At 42.1% G+C, this 27,976-nt stretch overlaps 1 protein-coding gene across 2 annotated transcripts in view; it reads right to left on the bottom strand.

The window, feature by feature from the left end:
* Positions 1-1,109: 1,109 nt before the first annotated feature.
* Positions 1,110-27,976, bottom strand: part of LOC128837617 (bifunctional heparan sulfate N-deacetylase/N-sulfotransferase 4-like) — a 178,720-nt gene continuing 151,853 nt past the window's right edge. The window contains exons 10-17 of one of the 2 annotated variants that reach the window (XR_008445003.1): positions 25,291-25,414; positions 23,015-23,189; positions 21,328-21,498; positions 20,658-20,747; positions 19,481-19,590; positions 9,028-9,130; positions 7,474-7,970; positions 1,110-1,574 (exon numbers count right to left, since the gene is read on the bottom strand). Coding sequence is in view for 1 of the 2 variants with exons in the window: in XM_054028867.1 (XP_053884842.1) it covers positions 1,437-1,574; positions 7,860-7,970; positions 9,028-9,130; positions 19,481-19,590; positions 20,658-20,747; positions 21,328-21,498; positions 23,015-23,189; positions 25,291-25,414 (1,022 nt within the window). In the remaining variant the exon portion in view is untranslated. The remainder of the gene's footprint in view (positions 1,575-7,473; positions 7,971-9,027; positions 9,131-19,480; positions 19,591-20,657; positions 20,748-21,327; positions 21,499-23,014; positions 23,190-25,290; positions 25,415-27,976) is intronic. The other variant, XM_054028867.1, reaches the window with a different exon arrangement.

Raw genomic sequence — 27,976 nt, forward strand, 5'->3', positions numbered from 1 at the left:
CAAGCACATTCAAGTATCATTGACTTTCAATGGAATTTAGGCTCCTAAGGGCCTAAATCACTTTTGAAAATGGGACAAAGACTCCTATGTCACCTAAGGCTAGATCCACAAAAGGGCTTGGGTCTTGCAGTGCCTAACATTGAGGCACCCTTCCACCTAGTGAAATCCTCAGCCTGAGTTAGGCTCCCTGGGTCCCTGTGAAATGCATGGCAAGAGTTAGGCAGCTAAGTAATGGATCTTCAGAAACCCACAAGCTGAGAAGGAAGCCAACTAAGCCAGCCAGTAATGAAATGCAGAGGAACAAGACAGGTCAGATTCAAAGGTACTTAGGTGTATAACTCCTACTGATCTGGGCTGCAGGCACCTATTTCTGCTTGGGATTCTCAGCTGTAAACAGGCTCCTGAAGTTGTCTAAGCCAGGTTAGTGCTCTCTTGTGGAAAAAGAACAAGAGAGAGACCAAGAGCCCAGTGGTTAGGGCACTCACCTGAAGGCCCAGATTTAAATCCCTGCTCTGCCTGGCACTCAAACCCACATCTTCCTTTCCCAGGAAAGTGGCCTAACCACTAGGCCATTGGGTAATCTGAAGTAAGGCACTCTCAAATTGGATTTGTCCAATTTTATATATAGAGCGAGACTGTAGGTTGGCAATTACAGCATTCACCTGAGACACTGGAGAGTCCTGTTCAAGTCACTGCACCAATGAATATTGAATAATAAGGGCCTGATTATCTGAGCAGCTGAGTAGCTATGGTTCTCATTGAATTCAGGTAGAAGCATGCATGCCTAATTCTTTTGAAAGTCATGCCCACCACATATAATATTTACCACTATATGTACATGGGCAGCCAGATGCCAAAATGATTGTTCTCTGCCCAAAAGCTGGGGGACAAAGAGTGAGGCGCATGATTAGGTCTACAAGAAGCTGAAAATCCCAAAGCATCAGAGGCTGCAGGGTGGAGGATGAGTGGAGGCACAGTATAGATGCAGAAGGCAAGAGTCGCTGAGCCAGTGCACAACTTGAAATATAAGGCAGAGGTCAAACAAATAGCAGTATTTTGGTTTAGCTATGACAGCTGTAGAGGGTATAAGGAAAAAAGAAGTGCTCATGTACCAGCAGAGGTGTTTATTCTGTAGAAGTGAGAAGAACTAAGAAGGTGTGTACACAATTACTTAAAACAATTTCAACAAATACAGATTTTCTCCCTGCCCCAAACAAAAATACTTTGTGATCAAAATTTATTTTGCTTTTTCCCAAACCTCAAGCATATATCAGAGTTAAACTGAATGTGCTGTTGTCAGATAGAAAAAGAAACCAAAAAAAAAAACCCCATAGGCAAGGCCATTAGCTTTTTGCCCATGTCTCAGGTCTTTGACTAGGACTTTTTAAAAAAATATTTCCAAATGATGCTGATTATGTTTTATAAAAAGTATCCAGTCACTGGAACACTGAACACTTAAGAATCTCTGTTGTTTGCAAATCCTTATTTTCTGCTAGCTTTTCCAGATATGATAGTGATGGGGGATCCAATCTGTAGATAGGTCCACACTTTAGCAGTCGCATTAAAAGGATACTCTGGAAGAAAAGAGAATATTAAAAAAAGGTAAGAATTGTTTCATTTACAGGGAAAATTCGTCCTCTGAGAATATGTCTTTAAGATAATGTTGGAGGGCCTATTTGCCTTTGGTTTATATTGCAATACACGTGATAAGAAGTATTTATTTTAAAAGGTAGGTTTTATTATGTGATACTTGTGAGAATGGACATATTCTGAAAGTTGTATGGAATTTCAACTCTTTGGGAAGTCCTCAGTGAAGATGAGTATGCAGTGGTTGCAAAGAGACTATGCTACCATCTTCATGTTGGAAGGGGTTCATCCAGAAAATGGCTAAAATGATACTTGTGGGGATGGTGTGGAGGAGCTTTACTGATCTATCTGTGCTAGTTCTGTGGCTCTTCAATTGAATGGGCTTTTCAGCACTTTTCGTAAGAATTATTCACTCAAAATTGAGTACAAATAAGAACAAAAAGAGGATGCAGGGATATAATTTGATACTGCAAAGCATTCTTTATTTCTGTTTTCAAATCATATCCCTAAAGTAGCTCGAGCACTGGCCTGCTAAACCCAGGGTTGTGAATTCAATCCTTGAGGGGGCCATTTAGGGATCTGGGGCAAAAATCTGTCTGGGGATTGCTCTAGATGACCTCCTGAGGTCCCTTCCAACCCTGATATTCTATGATAACATCACAAAATCAGTGTTCTCATTGTTTTTACTATATACACTTTTCCTTCCCCCAAGAGTTTATAATTCAGCCATTTTAATTTGTTCTGGGGAAAGTTGGCAAACTGATTCCATATCTTGGAGGGAATTTGTCTGATGCGGGGTGGGCTGGGGGGTGGGAGGCTAAAAGCAGTTAAGCTGGAAATTTTTTATTTTAGACTTTGAGAGGTCAAAACATAATTTGAAAGTTTACAGATGCTATTCTGATTGCCTCTAGCTAAAAGACAACCATGATTACTTACATTGTTGTTTTTTGTAAATAAACACTGAGACTCTGCTCTGGTAATCTGCTATGCTATCATAGATTCTGGCACATGTGTTGATCCATGCTGGATTTTACCTGTTAAAGGCAGACATTCTAGAGCAGGCATGGAAGGATACGGATGCAGTAAGGGGGAGGATGTAAAGGAGGTATAATCCTACAAAAAGCTCTACCTGGGTAAACTCCATGTACAATTGACTTCAGTGAGACTCTGCACAGACGCAGGAGTCAGCCTGGCCGGGTATGTAATTCATAAAACAGAAAGTCAGTCCACGATTTCCCCCATCCCCCAAAACTCCAGCTTTCCTTGTTATTAACAACATATTTGGCTTGCTCTTTATTCTTGTTATATTTATTTAATTGGTTTTTCAGATGCCCATCAGTTACATAGTCAGTGATGTCAAAAGCATAATTTCATGAATTGCTAAAAGGGAAAAAAAGTCAAGATTATTTACAGCCAGCGTACAAAGACCCTTCTACAATAAAGTTGTTCTGGACAAAGGCTGTGCTGATGGGTCATGTTACAGGCAGAAGAAATTAGACCCTAACATGCTGTTATTTTATATTCAAATTGTATGCTACACCTAACAAAACCACATCAAGTCTCAGTTTATCAATGAGAACATGGAATATCTTGATAGCATGGCATTTATCCAAACATAAGTAACAAGGAGGCACAAAAAACAGAAGTGATGTGAAACGCTCCTCTGGAATGGATATTAAAGACATAATAGGATGGCAGAAAAGGAGATTTAAAAAGATACTTCAGTATTTTTCTTACATGAAAAGCTAGTTTCCACCCTTCCCAAAAGGGAGTGCAACAGATTAAGACATCTGCTGTATTCCTTTAAAAGCTCCCAAAACAACATTTGGTGTTTCCTGAGCTTTTCATTTCAAAAGAATACAAAGTTATCTTTTAATTACTGATGAGTTGCTGCAGATGCAATTTAGCACTTAAATATGTTCTATCAGATTATGGGTTGGCTGGATAGTCTTTGGAATTACTCCCGTTCCCCACTGCAACCTTTCACCGGTTTGTCCAAAAAAGTTTTACCACACCAGTTTTCTTCAACATCGTTAACCCTAAATATTCAAAAATCACGAGTCAGGAGCCTCCAAAAATCATGAGTTTGGCTCAAAAGTATTTTTTCCAGAATAATAAACCTGTGATTCTTTATTTACTTTCTGTCTTCTGAGCCTTAGGGTGCATTTGAGTCGTGTTTTCAATTTTTTCCTTGCAACCATAAAAGCTAGAAACTTACTTTGTTAATAAAAGAAAGCTGAAATTCTCATGTAATTTCTAATTGCCAGCAGCTGGGGCGTTAAGGAAAACTCCAACTATTGTGAGATTCACAATAGCACAATATTTGGCAACACTGTTTTTTCCTCTCTCATTCCCATTTTCCTTTTTTGGGGGGGTGGGGGGACGACTTTAGAATTTTGATGTGGCCAATGTGGTTTTATTATTTAGACATGAGTTAGGTCCCATTAACATCACACAGTTACAGGGACACGGTGTTGCCAACTCTTGCAATGATTCTGCAACTCCTATGACTTTCACCACCAGAAGTGCATGATTTTTGACTGAGCTAGAACTGATACTTCATTTCTGGTTTCAGCCATTCAAGTGAGTGAGTCTGTAGCTGGCATTGGGCTGCAATTCCAAATGCTGCCAGAAAAGGACAATGGGTTGTGCTGAAAAGTGAATTATTGAAGAGAAGGGCGGTTACTAGGGGAGTTCCTGCAGGATTGGTCTTGGGACCAATTGTATTCAGTATTTTTATTAGTGACCTTAGCACAAAAAGTAGAAGTGTTCTAATGAAATTTGCTGAAGATACAAAGTTAGGCAGCATTGTCAATACAAAGGAGGACTGGAATAATCTACAGGAAGATTTGGATGACCCTGAAGGCTGAAGTGACAGAAATGGGATGAAATTCAGTACAGACGCTCCTGGACTTACGCAAGTGTTCCGTTCCGGAACACCTTGTGTAGCTTGAATTTTGCATAAGTCAGAAACATATACCCGACCATTGTGCAAAAAACCCCAAACTATTTCTAGCTTACGGATCTTTTTCCGTAAGTGCAGATTTGCATAAATCAGGTTTGCGTAACCCGGGGGGCGTCTGTAATACAAAATGAAAAGTCATGAATTTGGCGTATAATAAGAATTTCTGTTACAAGCTGGGAGTTAATCAGTTGGATGCAAAAGAAGGAGAAAGACCTTGGTGTTTGGGTCAATCACAGGACATCTATGAGCCACCAATGTGTTGTGGCTGTGAAAAAGGCAAATGTGATTCTAGGATTTATCAAACGAGGCAATTCCAGTAGAGAGAGAAGTGTTAATGCTATTGTACAAGGAACTGGTCAGATCTCATTTGGAATATTGAGTACAGTTCTTGTCACTGATGTTAAAGAAAGATAAATTTAAACCAGAACAGATGCAAAGAAGAGCTACTAGGATGATCAGGGGAATGTAGGCCCTATCTATGAAAGGAGACTGGAAAAGCATGACTTGTTTAGTATAGCAAAATGAAAGCTGAGAGCAGATATGATTGTCCTCTGTAAATAGTTTAGGCAGGGCTGTAACCAGGTCAGGGTGAGCAGGGCAGCTGCCAAGGGTGCAAAGCCACAGGGGCAGAAAAATGGGGTGGAGAAATGCCAAAAAAACCCCACAAAAACCCCAGCAGTGGGGTACAAATATACTTGCTCTTCCTGGGCACTAAAATGTCCAGTTACAGCTATGAGATTAGGAGGGTAAATACCAGGGAGGGTGAAGAGCTATTTAAGCTCAAGGACAATGTTGGCTCAAGAACAAATGAATATAAACTGGCAAAGAACAAATTCCAGCTGGAAATTAAAAGAAGATTTCTAACTATCAGAGGGGTGAGGTTCTGGAAAAGCTTCCCAATAGGAATTGTGGGGGCAAACAACTGACTTAGCTTTGAGAAAGACCTGGACAAATTAATGAGTACAAATATATGATTGGGTTGCTTGTGGTGGTAGGGGGCAGGGCTCAACAAGCCTGAGTCCTGGCTTGACAAAGCCCTGGCTGGATGATTTAATTGGGGTTGGTCCTGGTTTGAGCAGGGGATTGGACTAGATGACCTCCTAAAGTCTCTTCCAACCCTAATCTTTTATGATTCTATGAGTCTCACTTCCAGTTTATATTTTTTGTTCCTAAAAGATCATGCTTCAGGGTTCTTGCTGGCCACCTGCAGGGGTCAGGCGGGGATTTCTCCCTCCCCCAATGTATTCTGGGAGTTTTTTTTATCTCCTTCCTCTGGAGCATCAGGGATGGCCATGGCTGGAGATGGGCCATTGGACAGGGAGGGCCAGGGCTCTGAGGTGGCACTGAGCATTTCTCTCTCTGTTTTTTGCTTACGTGCTCAGAATCTAACCGACTGCCATCTGTGGCATCTGGAAGGAATTTCCCCCAAATCAGATTGGAAGTAACCCTAGGTGTTTTCACCTTCCTCTGCAGCATGTGAGTATGGGTCACTTGCCAGGTTTACATGGGTATATCTTAATTATTTCCTTGCTGTTGCAGGGGCCCCAACTACCATTGCACCTTGGTTCCTTCTATTGTCTGCCTGTGGCAAATAACAGGCTCGTTGCCTATGGGTTGTAATACTTTGGTCTAATTTCAGTGATTGGGATTAGTGTGCGGATGCTGGTGTTGGTGGCCTATGCTATACAGGCAGTCAGACTAGATGGTGGTCCCTTCTGGCCTTAAACTCTATTACTCTGAAAGCATGGTTGGTCCCCCCACAACTCTCACTCCAGCCTGACTGCACTATCTCCTCCATTTCATACACACATCTTCTGCTTCTGGGCTCCTTCTATGGAAGCTGGAGGCAGGGATAGTGCCTGGGGGGCGGGGGAGGGGAGAAGAGGGAGATAGGCAGTGGGCAGGAATATGAGGCACATCCAGTGTCCTAAGTAGACAGGGACTGTATCCAAGGAGGAGGGGAAAAAAAACTGGACAGGGACAGTGTGGCTACTTATATAGATAGATAGAGTATATGGATGTGCAAAAATAAGAAAACATCACAACATGTATGTAATACTGTGGATATAATTCCCTATTAAGTTCTATTGGCTGGTTTAAAAAAAATCTACAGAATGGAGATTTTTTTGTGATAGCCTATAGGTTTGTAAAGTAATTTTTATAGAACCCAGATTAATTTATTGTTTAATTCCTATTAAGTTCTATAGGCCTTTTTGACAAGGGTTTAAGGCTATGATACTAGAACAGTAGAAACCCAGTCTCTCGTATTTTAAAGGCTTCAGAGTAAAAACTATTTGCTCCCAAGCCTGACCATGAAATTGTCAGAATTAAGCCATTGTCTGTGTGAAGTTCACTGAGCTAATGGTCTGCTTAGATTTTGACCTTTCTGATGATTGTTTTATGAGTCCCAATGACATTATGGCAAACTAATCAGATTTCACATCCCAAACACAAGCACCATAGGAACTAGATAAGCATGATGAAAATCTTATAAAGGGGGGGCAAAACAAGGTAAGAATGTCAGTTCAGTGAAAGGCACAGTTTTCAATTGGCTGGCTTCATTGACTGGTTCACTGCTTGAGTGGCTAACAGGAGAGCTGCACTTCCACAATTCACACACAGCTTCCATAGACCAGGGTACATCTTGTTTGAGAGAAAGATGTAAGAAAAGAAATCCCACAGACCATTGGCCAAATAGTCCATGGAGTTATGCCATAAAGGAATTTAGCCCACTGTGAAAAAAACAAGCTACTTTTTATAAGGAAAGCAACAGGGCAGCATTGTTAGTTATAGCTAAATAAACCCTAATAACTAAGGGCCCTGTTTTGCAAGGTTCTGAATGCCCCCTGATTTCCCACATTTTTCACCTTGAAGGATCAGGCCAAAAGAAGAAAATATAGAAAACTATTAATTCAACCAACCTCATAATCCACCGAGAGATGTTTCTGTCCTTTGCTTGTGTCCTGACAGGCTGTAATTTGTCATATATGATGAAGACTATCAATCATACATACAGTTTCTGGAACTTTCTGGTAAACAGAGGGACTAGACTATGCATGAGTCCCAGGCTGGATAAAGAATAATGCCACATAGCTCTATATTGTGTCCCAGAAGCTGACAAAGGAGTTGATGCTAATAGCTGTCAGTGCGTGCATATATAAACAGTTTTATATTTGTATTTAATTTTGAGACAGTTATTCATGAGGTCCTCTACTGACAATCACAAGTGAATCAGGGAAGCGAGGGGTTTTATGGTGCCGGTAACTGTCATTAGACTTTGGTCCTCTGAACATCAGTGCTATCTCACTTTCTGAAGCTCCTGTCTCAGCCAGTATGGCAAGGGTTGTCCCAATCTGTGCAGTAGTTTGGACAGTTCCACATTGTGATCTCTGTAGTAGCTTGAAAGAAAAGCTCTAGACTGAGGGAAAAGGGGAAAAAGGAACAAAGACAATTTACATTAAAAATTGGCACCCCAGTGGGGAACAATCTTGCTAAAAAAAACAAAACCAGGTAAAATTCTTAAAGGGACAGTGTCCACATTTTTATGACCCACAATTTCAGTTCTCTTAGTATCATTGTGACAGGAAAATTTCCTGGACAAACCTTATTAACCTTATTAAGTTCAACCTTATTAAACTGAATTCAATACCTTTTGGATCCACTGTATTAAAATGCATTTGTTTAGGTTATTGTAGGATTGTATGTAACTTTTCTAGGAGACTGACTAATGTAAATCTTGGAGAAAGTTAGAAATGTCAAAGAACTGTTTGGGACAATATGTATGAAATGGATTTCGTAGGAGGTACTTGGGAGCCTCCGGAAACTATGCCCTATGGAGAAAAACCCTTTGTTTATTGGTTAACTGCTCCTTGAAACTCTGGATGAAAGACCCCTGAACTGTATAAAAGATGGACCAAACTCTTCACGGGTGTGTTAGTTTTAAGCTCAGGCTGTTATGTGACCATAGAAGAGGCTCCTCTGTGGGGTTTGAAGGACTAGCCACCTGCCACAGCCAGTGCTGGAGTTGGGATGATCACCAGTAAGCTTATTAGCATGAGTGTAGGTTTTTTTAATTGTATTTACATATGTTTTCACTTTACAATAAATAAACTTGCACCGAAAGAGCTGTGTAGTAGCTTTACTGTGAGCAGTTACACTGTTAGTCTCTGAAGAGAAAGCAAGCAGGTCAGCTTCCACTGTCTGAGTTTGCTGGGAGAATTCACAGCTGTGCAGCCTGGAAATGTCCCAGTCGGCAGGGACATGCATCACCACACAACGAGGCAATGACCGGGGAGCTAAAAGCCTGAGTATGAATGCATTTGCTGGACAAATACAGGTGTGGTTATCCTGAACTGTAGGTTTACAAAAAAAAAAAAAAATCTTAAAAAATGAACCATCCTTTATTCTTGAGCCCCAAGCACGATGCTGTATGAGTTTTTCACAAACTGTAACTCAGATCTCTAGAAAAGTGGTACCTCCTGATCCATTGGTGGGTATTTTCGGCCTTTGCTTTTTCCCAGGCATTTTGTCTTCCCTCCTTCCAGCAGCTGACACCAAAAGCCTTTCTGAGGGTCAAACCTAAAAAGGATAATATCTTAAGAAAGGTCTAATTATGGAGGAACCTTCAGCCATTAAATAGTCAGTTACCCAGCAACTGCCACTATGTGATATCTGAGATATTTTACTTCTTCCAAGTAGGGAGAGATACTGGTATTACAGCGTCTTGGATGGCCACAGTATGCTCAAGAACAATTTATGCAATGCGATACATGTTTGAGAACATTATCAGTTGCTTGAAGATATCCATTTCTCCAAACAGTCAACAGGAGCTCCATGTGTGATGTTTTTGGGGTATCTGTACAATGTATGAATTCTACTGACTAGATAGCCCCTATCTTAGATAGTCTCGGATAGCCCCTGTCTCAAAGCATATCCACCATTGCAGACAGAACCTACAGCAAATATACACCAGACTAAGGACAACAGGGAGTACTTAACTTTCACTACTGTGCTTTGACTGGACAATAGATATGCTAAGTGAGTTTCCATGAGCTGTTTGAAAGACACTTCCTTCTCTTGTCTCAAGGGGTCAGGAAATACAAAGAGTGGCAATTCCCTAAGTAGGACTAAGACAGCGGTGACAAAAAAAGGCATTTAAAGTGAACTCAGAGGGAAAGACTGATGGATACACAAGAAGTTTGGGCAGCAGAGGGTAAGGAGATGGACTGGCCAGAGTCAGTAGGTACGCTGGGAGAAAAGGCTCCATGTTTTTGAAAAAAGCAAGCTATGCACCACAACGAGGTTGCTGGATAGTCCCAGGTAACCTTGATCCCAGCCCAAAGAATGTGCTGGAATATTGAGGAAATGGAAGCACAGAAATGCATGTAGGATTTATGATTTTTATATAGATATATATTTCTTGTATTATTGAAGAAAGACCAATGCTGTGTTTGAATCCTGTGGAAAGACCGCATGTTATGTACTATACCTTATCATATATGTGCTGAGAGTTAAATTGTAACCCAGCACCTCACACCTTCAGGAGGTTCTGAGATAAGGCATGTTTAAGCTACAGGGGAGCTGGAAGGGTCCGGTGCCAGAGTGCCACAGTGCTGGGCAGTGAGCTACATTATCTAAACTCTCAGGAAGGTGTGTTAGACAGGGAATCTGCACCCTGAGAGTGTGCTAGGGATCTCGAGCCAATGGCAGTGAGTGACTGGATTGTAAGACTCAGGAAACTTAAAATACATGGGATCCAGAATCCATTTCCTTCACAGCAGTCTTGTGAATGGTCAAGAGGGGGCACTTGACTGGACTTGTGACACCAGGCACTTATCCAGGTCAGAACTTGGTCCACTGGAAGTGCCAGAGATTTGAAAAAAGACCTATGGACCATGTTGACTTCAGTGGAAGTCAGATCAGGTCTCCTCTGTGTGCATGCACACATCTGACAGTAGTACTTTTCTAAGGCTTGGTCTACACTAAACCCCCAAATCGAACTAAGGTACGCAACTTCAGCTATGTGAATAACGTAGCTGAAGTTCGAAGTACCTTAGTTCGAACTTACCTCGGTCCACACGCGGCAGGCAGGCTCCCCCGTCGACTCCGCGGTACTCCTCTCGCCGAGCTGGAGTACCGCAGTCGACGGCGAGCACTTCCGGGTTCGACTTATCTCGTCCAGACAAGACGCAATAAGTCGAACCCAGAAGTTCGATTGCCAGCCGCCGAACTAGCGGCTGGGTATAGACGTACCCTTAGAATATATATTTTTAGGTGTGTGTGTATTTTTGACGCAACTAAAGCAGTGTTTAGATCCTTTGGAAGAAGTGGTTGTTTTGCCATTAATGTATCACCCGGAGGGCTGGTTGCCCCATATCATTAGTTCTATATGTCACTTTTATTCCAAGACAGGCATCAGCATTAACACTGTCTCTAAACAATCTTTGCAGAAATTTGAAGTCTGATCATCATGTCTTAAAATCAAAGATATAGGAATGTTAGATTACGGCATTAACACACTAAGGAAACAAGCAAAATATGGTGTTAAGTTTTGAATTTATTGCTATGGGACTTGGCAGCATGCATAAAACATTGAAAAGGTTTGCATTTTTGCGGTTCAGCAGCTGTTTGAGAAGGATGAAGTATAATTGGCTGAAATGTAAAGTTAATTAGTTTCAGAATGTTTTGTTGCCCTGGGCCTATTCCTTAAACACCAGCGCACCTGCAATTTGCTACTGCACATATGTGAACTCATTTCAGGAGAAGGGAAGGAGGGGAGGAGGGCTTCCTTCCTCCCCTTTCCCCCCCCCCCCAGCCTATTATCCCAGGACTAATCCTTCTAGCCTAAATTGTCACAGTAATTATATCAATTAAAATTAAACAAGTCATTGATTAAATGGATATATTGATGGTAGATTCATTTCTATTTTGGACTTTTCAATCTGCTCATTGCATAGTGAAGTACTTTGGCTGGCTTGCACTAATTTCCCAAGAGAAGTAGTAATATAGTGTGCTGTGCTAAAGGAAAACTGTAGAACTATGCCCTAAACATTTCTGTCTCAGTATGAGTATATTCAACATTATGGGACAGTCCAAAATTATAGAATGAAAAAGCCAGGCAATTCAGTTAAGCTGGACGAACCCCATTGTGTTCAAGTTCTTGGGACTGTATAAAGTTGTATATTTTGTGCCCAGTATGTTATGTGATACTGTATCTGGGCACAATGGAAATACTTAAGGATACAGTGTTAGCCTTAGCTGTAACTCAAAGTTTCAAAGGAGAGCCAACAAGACCTCATATTTTATAATTTCCCCTGCCCAGCACATATCCCCCTTCCCTACCTTATCTAAGGAACTTATATGGCCTCTGTTACTGTTTAATGTATTTATCCTCATAGCACTCCTGTGAGGTATGACAGTGCTATTATACCCATTTTACAGATGGGGAATGGCAGCAGAGAAAGACCATGTGACTTTCCCAAGGTCACACTGGAAGTCTGTATCAGAGCAGAGAATTGGACTGGGTATCCTGAGTTCGGGCAAGCACCCTAACTACTTCTCCGCCACAAAAAAGCCTGCAGGGGTTGCTCCCTCATGGAAAGAGCTACAGGACTTGCCCTTCACTTAGCAACCCCCAGGGATTCACAGGAGGACAGAGGCATCTTTGCTGCTGCCCTGGCTCTGGTGTTCACGTGTTTCCCAGCTCCATGGCAGCTTAGGGTATGTTTACACAACAGCTGGGGACCAGCTTCACAGTGCAAGTAGACAGACGTGCTAGCTCTGCAAAAGCCAGCACACTAAAAATACTGTGACTGCAGCAGTGTGGACTAGTTACCCGAGTACAATCCCACCCAATCCCCTAGGTTGGTAATCTTGCCACAGGAATATGGGTGACAGCTCAAGATGAGCATCTGAATACATACCCAGCAGTTGGTTGGATTGTACTTGGGTAGATAGCATGCTAGCTTGAGCAGAGGTAGCATGTGTCTTTGAAGCACTTGGAGGAGAGGAAGGTGATCAGGAACAGTCAACATGGATTCACCAAGGGCAAGTCATGCCTGACCAACCTGATTGCCTTCTATGATGAGATAACTGGCTCTGTGGATATGGGGAAAAGTGGTGGACGTGATATATCTTGACTTTAGCAAAGCTTTTGATATGGTCTCCCACAGTATTCTTGCCAGCAAGTTAAAAAAGTATGGATTGGATGAATGGACTATAAGGTGGATGGCTAGATTGTCGTGCTCAACGGGTAGTGATCAATGGCTCGATGTGTAGTTGGCAGCCGGTATCAAGCAGAGTGCTCTAGGGGTCGGTCCTGGAGCCGGTTTTGTTCAACATCATTATTAATGATCTGGATGATTGGATAGATTACACCCTCAGTGAGTTTGTGGATGACACTAAGATGGGGGGAGAGGTATATATGCTGGGGGGTAGGGATAGGGTCCAGAGTGACCTAGACAAATTGGAGGATTGGGCCAAAAGAAATCTGATGAGGTTCAACAAGGACAAGTGCAGAGCCCTGCACTTAGGACGGAAGAATCCCATGCACTGCTACAGGCTGGGGACCAACTGGCTAAGCTGCAGTTCTACAGAAAAGGATCTGGAGATTCCTTTGAATGAAAAGTTGGATATGAGTCAGCAGTGTGCCCTTGTTGCCAAGAAGGCTAATGGCATATTGGGCTGCATTAGTAGGAGCATTGCCAGCAGATCGAGGGAAGTGATTATTCCCCTCTAGTCAGCACTGGTGAGGCCACATCTGGAGTATTGCATCCAGTTTTGGGCCCCCCACTACAGAAAGGATGTGGACAAATTGGAGACAGTACAGCGGAGGGCAATGAAAATGATTAGTGGGCTGGGGCACATGACTTATGAGGAGAGGCTGAGGGAACTGGGCTTATTTAGTCTGCAGAAGAGAAGAGTGAGGGGGGATTTGATAGCAGCCTTCAACTACCTGAAGGGGGGTTCCAAACAGGATGGAGCTCAGCTGTTCTCAGTGGTGGCAGATGACAGATCAAGGAGCAATGGTCTCAAGTTGCAGTGGGGGACATCTAGGTTGGATATTAGGAAACAGTATTTCACTAGGAGGGTGGTGAAGCATTGGAATGGGTTACCTAGGGAGCTGGTGGAATCTCCATCCTTAGAGATTCTTAAGGCCCGGCTTGACAGAGCCCTGGCTGGGATGATTTAGTTGGGGTTGGTCCTGCTTTGAGCAGGGGGTTGGACTAGATGACCTCCTGAGGTCTCTTCCAACCCTAATCTTCTATGATTCTACCCACACTGTGAACCATGCTCCCAGCTACTGTGCAGATATACCCTGCGTTTTCCTGGCCATGACAAAGCTTCACAGAGAAGATAATATATCTCCAGATTGTGTTTTTTTCTGAAAAAGCTCCATGGGACCAGAGTGGGGTCATGTTCACCTCACCAACCCTATCTACTCCCACAGGGCCACTCAGTCTTCATTCCCTCCTCCAATAAAGAATGGGTATGAGGGAAGATGGACAACCTTTTCCACAAAAAGAAGAACAGGAGTACTTGTGGCACCTTAGAGACTAACAAATTTATTAGAGCATAAGCTTTCATGGACTACAGCCCACTTCTTCGGATGCTGTAGTCCACGAAAGCTTATGCTCTAATAAATTTGTTAGTCTCTAAGGTGCCACAAGTACTCCTGTTCTTCTTTTTGCAGATACAGATTAACACGGCTGCTACTCTGAAACCTTTTCCAGTGTGGGGGAGAGGGTGATCCAGGCATACAGGATTTCTCCTATCAGCAGAGTTAATTGTAACAGAGGACTCATAGTTTGGCCTAATAGCCCATTCCTCCCTCTCTCTCTCTCTCTCTCTCTGAAGCACTGTCTGACAGGAGACTTGGAAGCAACAGTCCTTGAATCATATCTGCTCCAGTCAGGAGAGTGCTGTATAAGAATCTAGACCAAGGGTGGGCAAACTACAGCCCGCGGGCCACATCAGCCCATGGGACCATCCTGCCTGGCCCCCGAGCTCCTGGACTGGGAGGCTTGTCCCCGGCTCCTCCCCTGCTGTCCCCCACCCCCGCAACCTCAGCTTGCTCGCTCCGCTGCCGGCGCAATGCTAGTCTGGGCGGTGGGGCTGTGAATTCCTGGGGCAGCACAACTGCAGAACCGGCCTGACCCGGTCTCTGTTCTGTGTGGTGGCGGCAGCATGGCCCAGCTCCAGCCGGGTGGCGCAGCTGTAGCGCCGCCAGTCACCGGTGCTCCAGGCAGCATGGTAAGGGGGCAGGGAGCAGGAGGGTTGAATAGAGGGCAGGGGAGTTCGGGGTGTGGATGGTGGTCGGGGGGGAAAACAGGGGGTTGAATGTGGGCAGAAGTCCTGGGGGGCAGTCAGGAAGGAGGGGGGGGGTTGGATGGGGCAGCAGGGGGCAGTCAGGGGACAGGGAGAAGGGGTGGTTGGATGGGCAGGAGTCCTGGGGGGGCCATCAGGAATGAGAGGAGGGGTTGGATGAGGTGGCGTGGGTCCAGGGGCAGTCAGGGGACAGGGAGCAGGGGTGTGTAGATGGGGCAGGGATCCCAGAGGGGCCATCAGGGAATGGGGGGGTTGGATGGGGCAGGAGTCCCATGGGGGTGGGGGCAGATAGGAGGTGGGGGCCGGGCCATGACCCCCTCCCCTAACTGGCCCTCCATACAATTTACTAAACCCGATGCGGCCCTCAGACCAAAAAGTTTGCCCACCCCTGATCTAGACAGATCAGATTAGATCTGTATTAGCTCTGTGCCTGGCTTTCCCCGCTGTGAAAAGCAGCAGCTTAGTGCTGTCTGGCCATCTTTCTCCCCAACCTCTCTAGCCCCATTTTTCTCTGAGTGGGGAACACAACTACTGAGCCTCTCTGTTAACCATGTGAACACGCAATGCCCTCTTCTTTCTGCCTCAACAGTGAGGCGTGCAAAGAAAAATCAACAAAGGAACCACCAACTCAAACTGCTGCAGAGCATGTGTTGTTTGGGGAAACAATGTGTTTAATGCCCTCCCCTACCAGCCAGTTAGGGCAAGGCAGGGATATCCTGTGGCCAACAGGATGCAACTAGGAAACTGGATGGGGATGGATCTTAAAAAAAGGGGCGGGGGGGGGGGGGTGACTTGCTGAGTGAGGCTGTATTAATTTTGGAACCTCTGAGGGGTACTTGCACATGCAAATAGATATTTGCCATGGCAAATTAGGTAACCGCACACCTGGTGTGGTATTTGTCAGCAAATCTGGTAACTGCATTCAGACAAGTGTCTGAATGTCTAATTTACCTGATTTACATGGCAGACTCCTCCTTGCTCCCACAAACACTTAGCTTACCTTTTGTGATGAAGTGGAAATTTTCTGTAATATTTTTATAACTCCTATGTGAAAACTCAGTTTTCCCTGCATTTTGTATGGCTAGCTGTGGTGGGGGGAAAGGACTCCACTCTCAGGGGAGGCTGGGAGACATACGTATGAATGTCGTCTAGTTGTCTGAGCCTGAATGGGTCATTAAAAAAAGAACTGGTGGAGGTTGACTCCAAATTAATGGAAAAGCTAAGAAGACTATGGAAAACCCAATCACCAGGACATTGCCACGTAGCAACCAATGACCAACAGGGATATAGATTTTCCCAGCTCTCAGCAGGGAAGCTGAGAAAAGACCCCAGCTTGAGAACAAAGGACTGGGAAGGTGTGAAGTGGGAGGATAAGAGTTGGCTGCTGGAGGGAGTTGGGAGCTGGGGCTGACCAAGAAGGTCAGACAGAGACAGAGAGAGCTTGAAAATGGGGTTCATTACAGTTTGGCTGGATTCTGGGCTAACCAAAATGGACTTGCTCTGTGCTTTAACCTTTCTTTCTGTATACTAACTTAAGGTCTTCCTATGCTGTGTTCCAGTTGGCTAATAAACCCTACTGTTTTGTCAAAGCTGTTTGGAGTATCACTACGAATACTTGGTGAGGTGCATTAATCCCCAAAGAGTGTACAAATGTCTACCAAGAGCCTATCTCAGTTGGACTTGCTGATCAGAGCTCATGGTGTGAAGAAGTAGTGCTGAAGGCCCAGAGGTTCAGTCTAAGGAGGTAGTGAGGCCTAAGCTGTGCAGGGAGAGACAGACTCCTTGGGGGTCTGGCACACTGAAGGGGTTCCTCCGAGAAACTGTTTCAATGTAGCACTGATCCTGTGGCTTGTGACATCTTTCTTTAGCATTTTTTTACTTGAGGATCACAGAGCATATTTACAGATAGGAATTAATTCTTACAACATTAGTTTAATTTCAGTTTTTACAAATGCATCAGATAATAAAAGGAAAACTCAGGTCTGGTTTAGTAATGTATGTGAAGGATGACAGGTTAGGATTTAATTCTGCACTCAGTGCTGGATGGAGTGCTTACTAACTACTGAATGATATTTACTTCTATGCAGGGCCATAAGCAGCACTTAAGCGTTGCACAGCCCTTGTTCTTTGCACCAGGGTGAATTTTACGCTCTTGTGAGAAGCCATATTGATTTTTATGGATTACTCATGGCAATAAGCTTGTTGCCCAGTACTGTTTGCACAATTGGGTCCTTGGATTGCATTCTGACAATTTTAAAAATGTGTTTTGTATGCTTAATAAACAGCAATGACTTTGAAGGAGCCTATCCAATCGATTTTATATTGACATTCTTAACGTGAAGCTACCACATTGTTTAATGTTGTTTCCTCTTCCATGCAAGCCTATGTGTTTCCTCCACACACTTGCATTTTCAGTGTTTCTGAACTGTGATTGTATAATTTTATAGAACTGTTTACAACTCATTTTCCTGTTTAAATAAAGGCAATGGACCAACTTTATACCTGGTCTGTGACTCCACTGACTTTAGTTTAGTTACCGAAGGGAAAATTTTGTCCCCAAATATATTGAAAACATAACAAAAGGCATGTAAGATGAGCAGTGTGGCAGGTGTGAAAACATCAGGAGCTTAGCTATGTATTCAAAACTCCTGCCAGCGCTTTGTACACATAATGAACCAAGGACTTACAAAATTACATTCTAGAAAATGAAACTGTTTACCTAGGAAAAGCTATTTTGAAAAGCAATGTTTTTAAGAGACTTTTTTTTTTTAAAGAAGAAGCCTGCACAATTCTGGGCTTATACTTAGTATAAGGATCAGTATAACCCACAAAGTGTTGTTTGTTCTGGAAAAGATTGAAGAGGAACCATTGCAGTCTTACCCTCACTTAAAAGTGGAGGCAATGTGTGGGAGATGAAAACTCCCTGCTGGAGTTGTGTCATTCCTATGGTTGTATCATTCCTATGGAGACGGAAGTGTGTAGGATTTGCTTCTCCTCCCTAACTATGGACTGGACATGGATTACTACCCCAAGTCCTGCAGACATAGGAATCTGTAGGAGGCAATGACCACCCAAGCAGATGCTGAATGTTTGCACATTGGCTTTGGGGAGCCCCAGTAGCCCTTCCTCTTCCTAAGAGGCTATTGGTTTCTTGGCTCCAATACAGTGCTTGCCCCTGGGATTCAACTGTAAATGAGGTTCCCCAATGTGGAAAGAGCCAGTGTAAAAGCCTCTTGCCTATTTACTACTGGTCTGGGAGGGTTAATATCCACCCAACCCAAATTCCTGCAGAGATCCCAGAGCTGATGGGGAACTCTCTGCAGAGACTGGGAAAGGATAGGAAGATAGTTAACCACCCTTTCATGTGATCCAGGGGAAATCTATACCCTTCGGGTCTCCTACATGTGTAGATCTCAGACCTGAACTGAGCTCATTAAAGGCACCTTGGTAAGGACTTCACTGATTCATGGCTATTGAAATCAATGGAAAGTGTATCAAAGGCACACTAGACAGGGAGGATATTCCTCTGATTGCCTTTGGGCCTCACACTGGGGGATGAGCTTACACTAAATATTATAGGCTGCCTGACACTTCCCATTATAAGATCCTCTTTTCAGTTGCTTCTAACTTCGCCAAACTTTAAAGCTGAAATTTTCCCTGTTGGGTGTTTTCCTGAGGCTGAATTTTTTTGGGAAGTTTCAACAAAGCCATTTCTGAGAACAAGATTAGGGAAAATACATTACTTTACCCATGTTAAAAAAACATGACTCTTACAGTTGAAGGGAAACTCTCATGATTAAGGCTGTTAAATGATGCACTAGGTAACTGGATTCTATCACTGCCTCTGCCACAGAATTTCTGTGTAATGCTGAACAAGTCCCTTAAACCATACTTTTCACAGGTGATTATAAGTTGCGTGTTCCTCATTTTCTGGGTGCCTGACTTGAGACCCTAGTGTTTGATTTGCAGAGGTGCAGTTGCAGTTGTGAATGCTCAGAAGTCAGTGGGGGCTATGTTTTGAATAGATGAAATGCTAAGAACTCTCAAAAATCAGGCCATATGCATCTCAAATTGGGCATGCAAGATTATGTGTATTTATGACTTTGGTGTCTGTCTCAGTTTCCTATCTGCAAAATGAGGATAATATCCCATCACCTCTTAGGGCTGTTGGAAAAATAACCTGAATAATGTTTGTGAAGTATTCAAAAACTACAGCGAGGAGCACCATAGAAACAACCATGAAGAAATTAATAATTGTGTCTTCAGAGCAGAGTTTGGAGGGTATGAAGTAAATAAGTTCTGGGGCCTCACATTGAGCTATGGGTATCGGGAGAAATGGACTAGCTGTTCATTCAGTGAGCGCCATCTATCCTGTGCACTGAATGAGGCAGGGGTCCTATAGGGAAAATAGTATGTGATCATGTAATGAAAGACTGCATCAGAATGGATATACACAAGGGGGGTGATTTTTGAGTATTTGACCTGGCAACCTTAATATTCTTTTAATGTCATTTTTTGTTTGTAACTGATGATAAATTGTCCCTGGGAAGTATGGATGTACATAATCATATACAACAGAAGAGATTAAAAGTACAGACTCACGTTAGAGCTTCAGAGTAATTATAATGAGGTGAGACTCCCAGAAACTTCTGCACTTCCTCCATCACTGTAGCTGGGTCACTTCTTAGCTGCTGTCCATCAATAATTAGCAACTGTAAGGATAGATTGTCCATTTAAGACAAAAGACTCAGTTCAATAAACTAAGCTACCTCACTTCCTCTGTGACATAATTGAAGGAAAGGTGGATTTGAGGTAATATGGTATCATTAGCAGTCGTGCAATTCAGCTGTTTCTAGCCTTAATTTCTTTCAGCTCTGCATCATGCTGGAGATGTATAGTCTTGCATCTGGCAACTGAGGGAACTGCTTGAGTGCCTACCTTGTTCCCCCCAATATAGTAATTTTTGCATTCACAAGCAAAGAATAAAATCAAAATCTCAAAGATTTACAGAATACTGAGAAAAACAGATTTAAAAAAGTTTGATCAGATAAGTCAGACATACACAACATTCAAAAGCATTAAAATACACACTGACCTTTCAGCGAGATAAGCCCATAAATATCTAGTAATTAAATAGCAACCACTATGCAGATACAGTAGATTGACAGTATCTGATAATCAATTTGTAATTATTACAGTTCTTTCAAAAGTACGTTAACAAAATCTGGTCTGATGCAAAGCTACCTCAGTGCTGAACTGGACTTTGAGTCTAGCTGGTAAAGTTATATATAGAAGCTTTTGCAGTACAGAACTGTACAGATAATAACTAACTTGGATGGGTGTGTTTCATATTTATTGTGAGGGCTTATGAATTATTGACTTTTTGAGTGCACATTAGTAAGCACAATAAGTGCACTTTCTGCACGCACACTATAAAGAATGAGTTCACATTGTTGCATATCTTGTAAAATTAATCACTGCAAACACGGTGGTAGCCAATTTTACAAGAAATATGCCAATGTGCACCTGCATGCCTAACAGCAGGGTCTGCATTCGCTGTGATGAAATTAACTACTGCAGGGGGGAGAAACCTTAACATATGTCTTAGGAGCAGGAGGCTCAGCCTTAAGAACAGAGAAAGCAAACAAGTAATTGGAGTCCTGGCTCTCTTGGGGACCCAGAATCCCATGCATTTTCTGAAATTTGTGGGACAGCGTTGTGTCCCCCTCCCTTAGCAGGACCAGAGAGGGAGTAAACAACTTGCTGCAGGAAGTCCTACCTGCCATAGATCCCCCAACTTGCAGGCATATTTTTTTGGGAACTTTGCATCCCATGCAAACTCTGCTGCTCGTAGGCCGGTACTTGTTGCCTATCAAAAGAGAAGCAGGACTAAAGGGAGAAGATACAAGTCACTGAAAAACCCAGCCCTCCTCTTACTTACTAGCAATGGGACTGGTCTATTTTCCCCTTTGTAGTGCAACTTGAGACCATGCAACAGAAAAGGCCAGCCATGGACAGAAACAGATCCTATAGATCTTTTTGGCTTTCTAGCACTTAAAGAAACTCTGTGATGGAACTAGGAAGCACAGGCTGTGTCTTCTAGTTAGTCTAAGTCCTGGTCAGATGAGGCAGTCACAGGGGAGATTGCTTACTACCCTACATATACCTTTTCCTTTCATACCCATTTTTCTTTGTAGGGGCAGAAGGTATGATCAAGAGTATGGAACATCCATAAGTGTGTGTTGTGTTTTTTTTGTCAGGAAATTGGTATTCTGGGAGGGTTTTTGTAAAGATGAATTTTATCTAAGCATGTGTTTATATAGCTTTTCCTTGATTTTTTCCCCCAAATCAATGAAAAAGCATCACAAGATTGTATGCGATAATGGTACACGTTGAGATTGTTGTTCCCAAAATCAGTGAGCTTTGTGAAATGGCTAGCAGGAAATTACCTGGGAAGTGGGAAAATGAGTTAGCCATCTTTCTATATGGGTAGCGTACCACCCAGGGATCAGACATCTCTTCTGGAGAGTCCTTAACTCTGAGGGAGCCCAATGGTCTGATGTAATCACTTCATAGAAATTGAACTTCAGAGCAGCAGGGTCCTCATGAGATCGCTGGTGCTAGCATACAAAATTGAGAGACAAATAGCTGTAATTAGCTAATAAATTAAGCCATAATTGAGTAAAAAAGTGAAAACTGTAGTATTTCAGACTTCCAAACATAGTTAAGAATTTAGCAAATTGTAGCTTCACTGCTATTGTGTTAATGTAATGAAATATCCTAGATGGATAATGGTCTCATTTTCAAATGTTAGTAGTGGCTGTCATACCCTTAATAATAACATCACCACCACCACAATACACATTACCCAACCACCAACCAAAAACCTATGGCTGTTTCAATGGAAGAAGATTATCTGTGGTTCTTTCCATTCCCAGGTGTTGTGGGCTTGAGGAAGGAGAGCACTTGGTGAAATTATGTGGCCTATATTATGCAGGAGATCAGACCAAGTGATCCATTCCAGCCTTAAAAATCTAAGAATCATCTATTTTACTAAGAAGGGATATTACCCACACACTCAGATAATAGTTTGTAGAGACCAACAAGCCCATGTTAAAACCATATAGAGCCTAATTTATTGAAATATTCAGAACTGGTAGCATTTCACACATACTTTTGCAATCTCTTGGCAAAGGCATGCACCAGCTAGTGCAAGGCAGTGGAGAATCAGGCACCAGAGCTGCATATACATTAGGAACAGTTGGACCCTTAATTTGCCACAAGTGCAGCTCTACATTTTGTGGCATAGTTGCAGTTGCGGTGTAGACAGCACACAGCCTTCTACCATCTCAGACTGCAGTTTAGGGTGACCAGATAGCAAGTGTGGAAAATCGGGGGGGGGGGGGGGAGAATAGGTGCCTATGTAAGACAAAGCCCTTAATATCAGGATGGTCCCTGTAATACTGGGACGTCTGATCACCCAAGTACAGTTCTGCCAGTGTTGGGATTGATGGAGCCGCACGGATGGAAAATTACAGGTCCAAATTCTGCCAGTGTAGATGCAACCATAGGGCATGCTTCTCCACTGTCTTATGACTTGTGTAATCTTTTGTGAATGTGCTCAGGATGGGGCTGGGAGGAGTGTCAACTGGAGTAGTGAACTAAGCGCTTTATATTGTTATTTGCAAACCTTATCATAGGGTATCAGAATTTTTCTACTTCATGCCTAGTTTAACTTTATAGATGACTCTTTTGGCATTGCTCTGGCTAATTCATTTGTCTGCACAAATATGTCAAGTTGCTATATATGATGGAACCTTTTTTTGAAACACATGGGGGAGGGATAGCTCAGTGGTTTGAGCATTGGCCTGCTAAACCCAGGGTTGTGAGTTCAATGCTTGAGGGGGCCATTTAGGGATCCAGGGCAAAAATCTGTCTGGGTATTGGTCCTGCTTTGAGCAGGGAGTTGGACCAGATAACCTCCTGAGGTCCCTTCCAACCCTGACATTCTATGATTTTTTTTTTTTTTGAGCCAACCCATCTCTCCTCTGGAACATCTCCCAGGAAGGGGCGTGAATTAGTTTCCACTCACTGCTTTTGATTTCATTGCCCATTTCTCAGTGGCAAGTTCCCTACCTGATACCAGGAGTATGCCCGATCTGATGGGTCAATGAGAATGGTGATGATCTTGGCCTTGGGGACCAGGGAAGCTGCTCGTCTGGGAGCCTCCCCTGAATGGAAGTAGTTGGCACTTTTCTCAAACAGAAAGTCAGTGGTGACATTCAAAGGGGTAGGAAAGAAATCCATGTACCTGGGGAGAAGGAGACAATGATTTGAATTAAGAAAGTAATAAATTGTCTTATGCATATATTCTGCATTTCATAGCACGTGGAAATGTTAATCTTCCAACGTAATTCACAAATGGAAAAAATCAAAACTTAACTGGGAAAAAGATTCATTCTAAAGTTGTAACAGTAAAAAACACTGGCTGGGGGGGGTCAATGATGTGAACAGCTAAACACTGTGACTGTATTCGCAATGATTTCCACTAGTGATAAGGAAAGTACTAATTGTACTTATAATGAATATTCAGCAGATAACTGGAAATACTCTTTTTCCTAAGAGAGCATTTTTAACAATAAAAGCGTTGATGGATATACACATCTAAGTGCTCCTCATTTGAAGTCAAAGTGTGAACAGATTAAAGATGTGACGTGAGATTCTAGACTGTGCTTCTAGTAGGTGTTCCATGGCACCTGCTGCCCAGTGGGAGGGGAGGATAATGTGGCTTTAAGCCACCTTTGCATCCTCCCAGTTCTGTATTGCTCTGAGGAATGGAGTTGTCCCTGGCATAAATTAGACAGTCTCCGGGGGCGGGAGGGGGATGCAGTTGGGGGAGACTACTTGCGTTACAGCTATAGCAGCAGTGCTACCTGGAATCCAAGCAGTGCTACATGCTTCAGTCCCAGCTCCCTATGCCAGCCTGCATGTCTTCCTCAGTTGCTATGCTGGAGAAATTCTATCCTGGCTGCCTCTGTGCCTTTTAAAGCCCCTAGCCCTACTACAGTCCCTTTACCTGGTGTAAACAGGCCAAAGTAGGGATTATAATCTCACCGCAGACATAAAAATGCTGTAGATGGAAAAACATGGAATAAATTGTGACATGTTTGTTTTTGCACTTCTAATCAAATTTGCCGATTGTGGGCCAGTCAATGGAACTGCACTGACTAACATCAACTGAAGCGCTGGTCCTTTGTATTGTGCAGAGCAAGATGGATGTTTTAGAAACAAAGTCAATATAGAATTATCTTCTGCTTCTTGTTCCTGCAATGTGTCTATAGGTTCGTTATCCCATATATTATTTGAATGCTTCCATAGATATAGGCCATGCATCCAGATGTATATTGGGATTAACAGAATAAATATGCAACCTCCCTCACCTCTTGTTATGATACAATCTCTACATGTCTGAGATATAAACAAAAAGTACAAAAATAGACATGCATTTTACAATGAAATTCAGCTAATAAAAGGTAATATCAATAGCAATATGCTCCATTATGTAGTATGAAAAAATGCACAATGAAGTGTTTCCGTCTCCTGGGTTTTCACAACATTTTTAACCTAATAATTCAGTATTTCTGTTAAACTAAGTGTAGCCATTGTGATAATGTTGTTTTCAGTGATTTTTTTAAAATATGGCGTGTAGTCTGTTTCTATTCTTCATTGCAGTATATTATAGTTTTGTATGATTTAAACAATTCAAGAAGATTAGTCTTTTAATATACATATATGTGGCAATGTTCTTCCTACATATTAGCTTTGCTATAAGTGTGAGGACACTAGTAACTTTTGGTACATGAATCGTTACAAAATAATTTCTTTAAAGATTTAAAAACCCATGTTAAAGAGTTTGAGAGGAATGACAATCTAAAGTTCCTTATTAATGGCTCAATTCTGCCACACTTTGTTATGCTGAATAGTAATTTACTCCATAAGCAGTCTCAATGGCTAGATTATGCCACATTTACTCACGTAGAATAAGACCCTACTTTACAAGTAGTTCAATCTGAGAAAGGGCGGCACAATCTGGCCTATTAAAATGAGTATGATCATGATGAAATTGCAGAGTAAGGTATAACTCAGCATGGAAAGAAGGCATCAGAATTGGGCTCTCTATTGTATTACTTTACTAGAAACTATGACAGTTATTGTAACATCTAAATAAAATTAAGGGCAACACTTGATTAAGTGTCCCATCATTATGAATTAGTTTCTAATTCACTCTGATAGTGCCAAGCATAGCAAATTCATCTGGTAATTATATGGTTGTCACATATACTTCTATAACTGTTCCATTGTGATTTAGCATGCGTTAATAATGGACAGTTATTTTTTGTTAGTCTTCTTACCAGTCAATTCCCTTGTGATAGTTGTTTCCGTTGAAGAACTGAACTTCTTCAAAAGTTTTTGGACTAGGGAGATTACTGATGATAGAAGGATGCATAAGGAGAAATAAATAAAGTGCTGTTGTTCCTAAAAGGAGGAAAAAACCAAGACACAGGATTATTTGACATAGTTAGAAAGGGTAAGATACATCTAAAGCATTTAAATTTAAGCAAGTATTTATGAACAACTATGCACAAACGAAGAGGAAAATTTAAAAAGGGTTTATACGATAAATTCTCATTAATGAAAGGATGTCTTAGCATGCTGGAGTTTTAAATATGAACAGATAATACACATAAGTTTATTTGTTTTGTGGTCATTAACTCTTTCATTCTCAAGAATCCTAATTCTGCTCTGATGCAGACATGAGGTTTCTCTTCACATCAGAGGAAGCCACGTTTGTGCATACAACAGCAGAAATTGGCCCTAAATTTTGCAACACATTTCATGTGAAAACAAAGCATGTTTTCTACAGCTTTTCATAAATAATTATTGTAGGACTGTTTTCATTTCTTTCAGTCTTTGTCAATATCTGTTTATCTCCTCTGGATTGCTAGATGTTACATACCCTCTGCCTAAATGATAACATTAGTTCCCACCAAACTAGAGAGGCAAGTCTACACTACAAAATTAAGAAGTCCTAAGGTACATTGACATACAGCCACTGCAGTAATTAAGACACTATGCTCTTTGTGTCGGCGGTGTTCGTCCTCACCAGGAGCACTTGTACCAATTTAACTATTGTGGGACAGCTTCTGAAAGGCAGCAAATGTCAGTGTAAGCAACACAGTGTCTACACTGACACTGCATCGACTTAACTACATTGACCTAAGCACAACGCCTCTTGCGGAGGTGGAGATATTAAGTCAGCGTAGTGGGCAAATTACATCGGTTGGAGCTACATTTTAATGTACATGTTTACAGAGTTAGACCAGACCTAAATGTCATAAGTAGCTGGGAATCACCAAGAAAGACAGTTTCATGCTAGCTATTTGGCCACTGGAAATGAAAAGTGTGGTGTTACTTGAGATTGCTGCAGAATTTCTTTTAAAACTTTCTATTAATTGATTAAAAAGAGCCATTTTAAATGGTGTATAAAGATTTTTTCACATCTCACCTCCAGGTTGAGATTTATGGTGACTTGGTTGAGAAATATTTTTTTGTTTGTTTTTTTTAAAAGAGAACAGGAATTTAAAGATATATTCTCGAGGGAATGCCTAGTGCTGAGAGCAACAGCAATCAGCGTATCAATGACTCTATCACTGACTCATCCTGGTCTGTCTACATTGTCAGTGGCACATAGGGTATGTATAGCTCCACGCAGCAGTGAAAAACAGGCCGCATCCACACTGTGGTGTGTAGCTACATGTGGCAGTGAATGGCTCTGGCCAGGGGGTGGCAGCAGGATACTACACTGTTAAAAATAGCAGTGTGGATGAGTATATGTAGAGAGCTGTGTAGGGTACATTCCCTAAGGTTCTGCATGTCTTTACTTATTTAAGCAGTGCCTCACTGTCTACACTGCTATTTATATTCATATTCTGGGGAGGTGCAGTGTCTGTACTCTACACACACATATGTGTAGACATAGTCTATGTAACCTTGGGCAACTTCTCTTTCCCTGGGCTTCCATCTTCTGTAAGCTGATGACAATATTAACTATCCCACAGAGGGGTTTGTTGGGTTTAAAGTTTGTAAAGCACTTTGACATCCCCAAATGAAAGGGACTACATAGGTAATACATACTCTTATTAGGATTGCAAACATTGTGAAGATATTTGGTCAGAGCTCTTAATAGTTACCTTATCTTTGTGTCTCACAGCATAACAACATGTGTATTTGTTGTGAATGTTTGCTCTACTTTCTGACTACTTCCATATTACAAGTCTGCTAAATGCAGAACACATTGACACAAAACTTAAATCAGTTTCTGGGGAAAAATGATTACATGAGATCTGTATAAATACCTAGCTGTTATATTGTGCTATTCATCTTTAGATCTCAAAACACTTTACAAAGGAGGTAGGTATCAACTGTAGAAAATATAAAATAATTTAACTGAAAACATCATGAGTGAAATGCTTTAACTCTGATTATCCTTCAACTCCTGAGAAAGTAATCAGGACAAAATTATTCCTTACATTGGTGTATACTGAGTTCTGGTAATTGGCCATATTTGGTTTCTAGTTTTACTAACTGCATAGTTTTCATTATGGTGGAATGACATACTGCACCTTCTCTATGAATTAAATTCTCCCCTGTACAGAGTGCCAGTACAAAAGCTGAGTGCTACTGAAATTCCATTTTAAAATAGGGTACGTCTTGTGCTGACCCTATGCAGGTGGGTGAATTTGACCCTGTGTTCTGAAAATTGCATTGGAATAAAGCATGGGAACAGTATCTGAAACATAGCCTAGTATTTCGATGTGCAGCCTCCCTTGTAATGAGGCTAACTGCTCCCACACAAAAGTTATCACCAACATAGCCAATCCCATAATTACTAGGGGAAAAGTATTCCTTTAGTTTAATAGGAAGGAGTATAACTGCAAAGTGTTGCTATTTTGACCTCATGAGCCTTTCCAGTTTAAAGAAAGGTATTATCAAAACTATCCAAGCCCCTTGAGTCTACAAAATCAACTTGAATTCCCA

Source organism: Malaclemys terrapin, chromosome 5, assembly GCF_027887155.1.
Source record: "Malaclemys terrapin pileata isolate rMalTer1 chromosome 5, rMalTer1.hap1, whole genome shotgun sequence".
Classification (NCBI taxonomy): domain Eukaryota; kingdom Metazoa; phylum Chordata; order Testudines; family Emydidae; genus Malaclemys; species Malaclemys terrapin.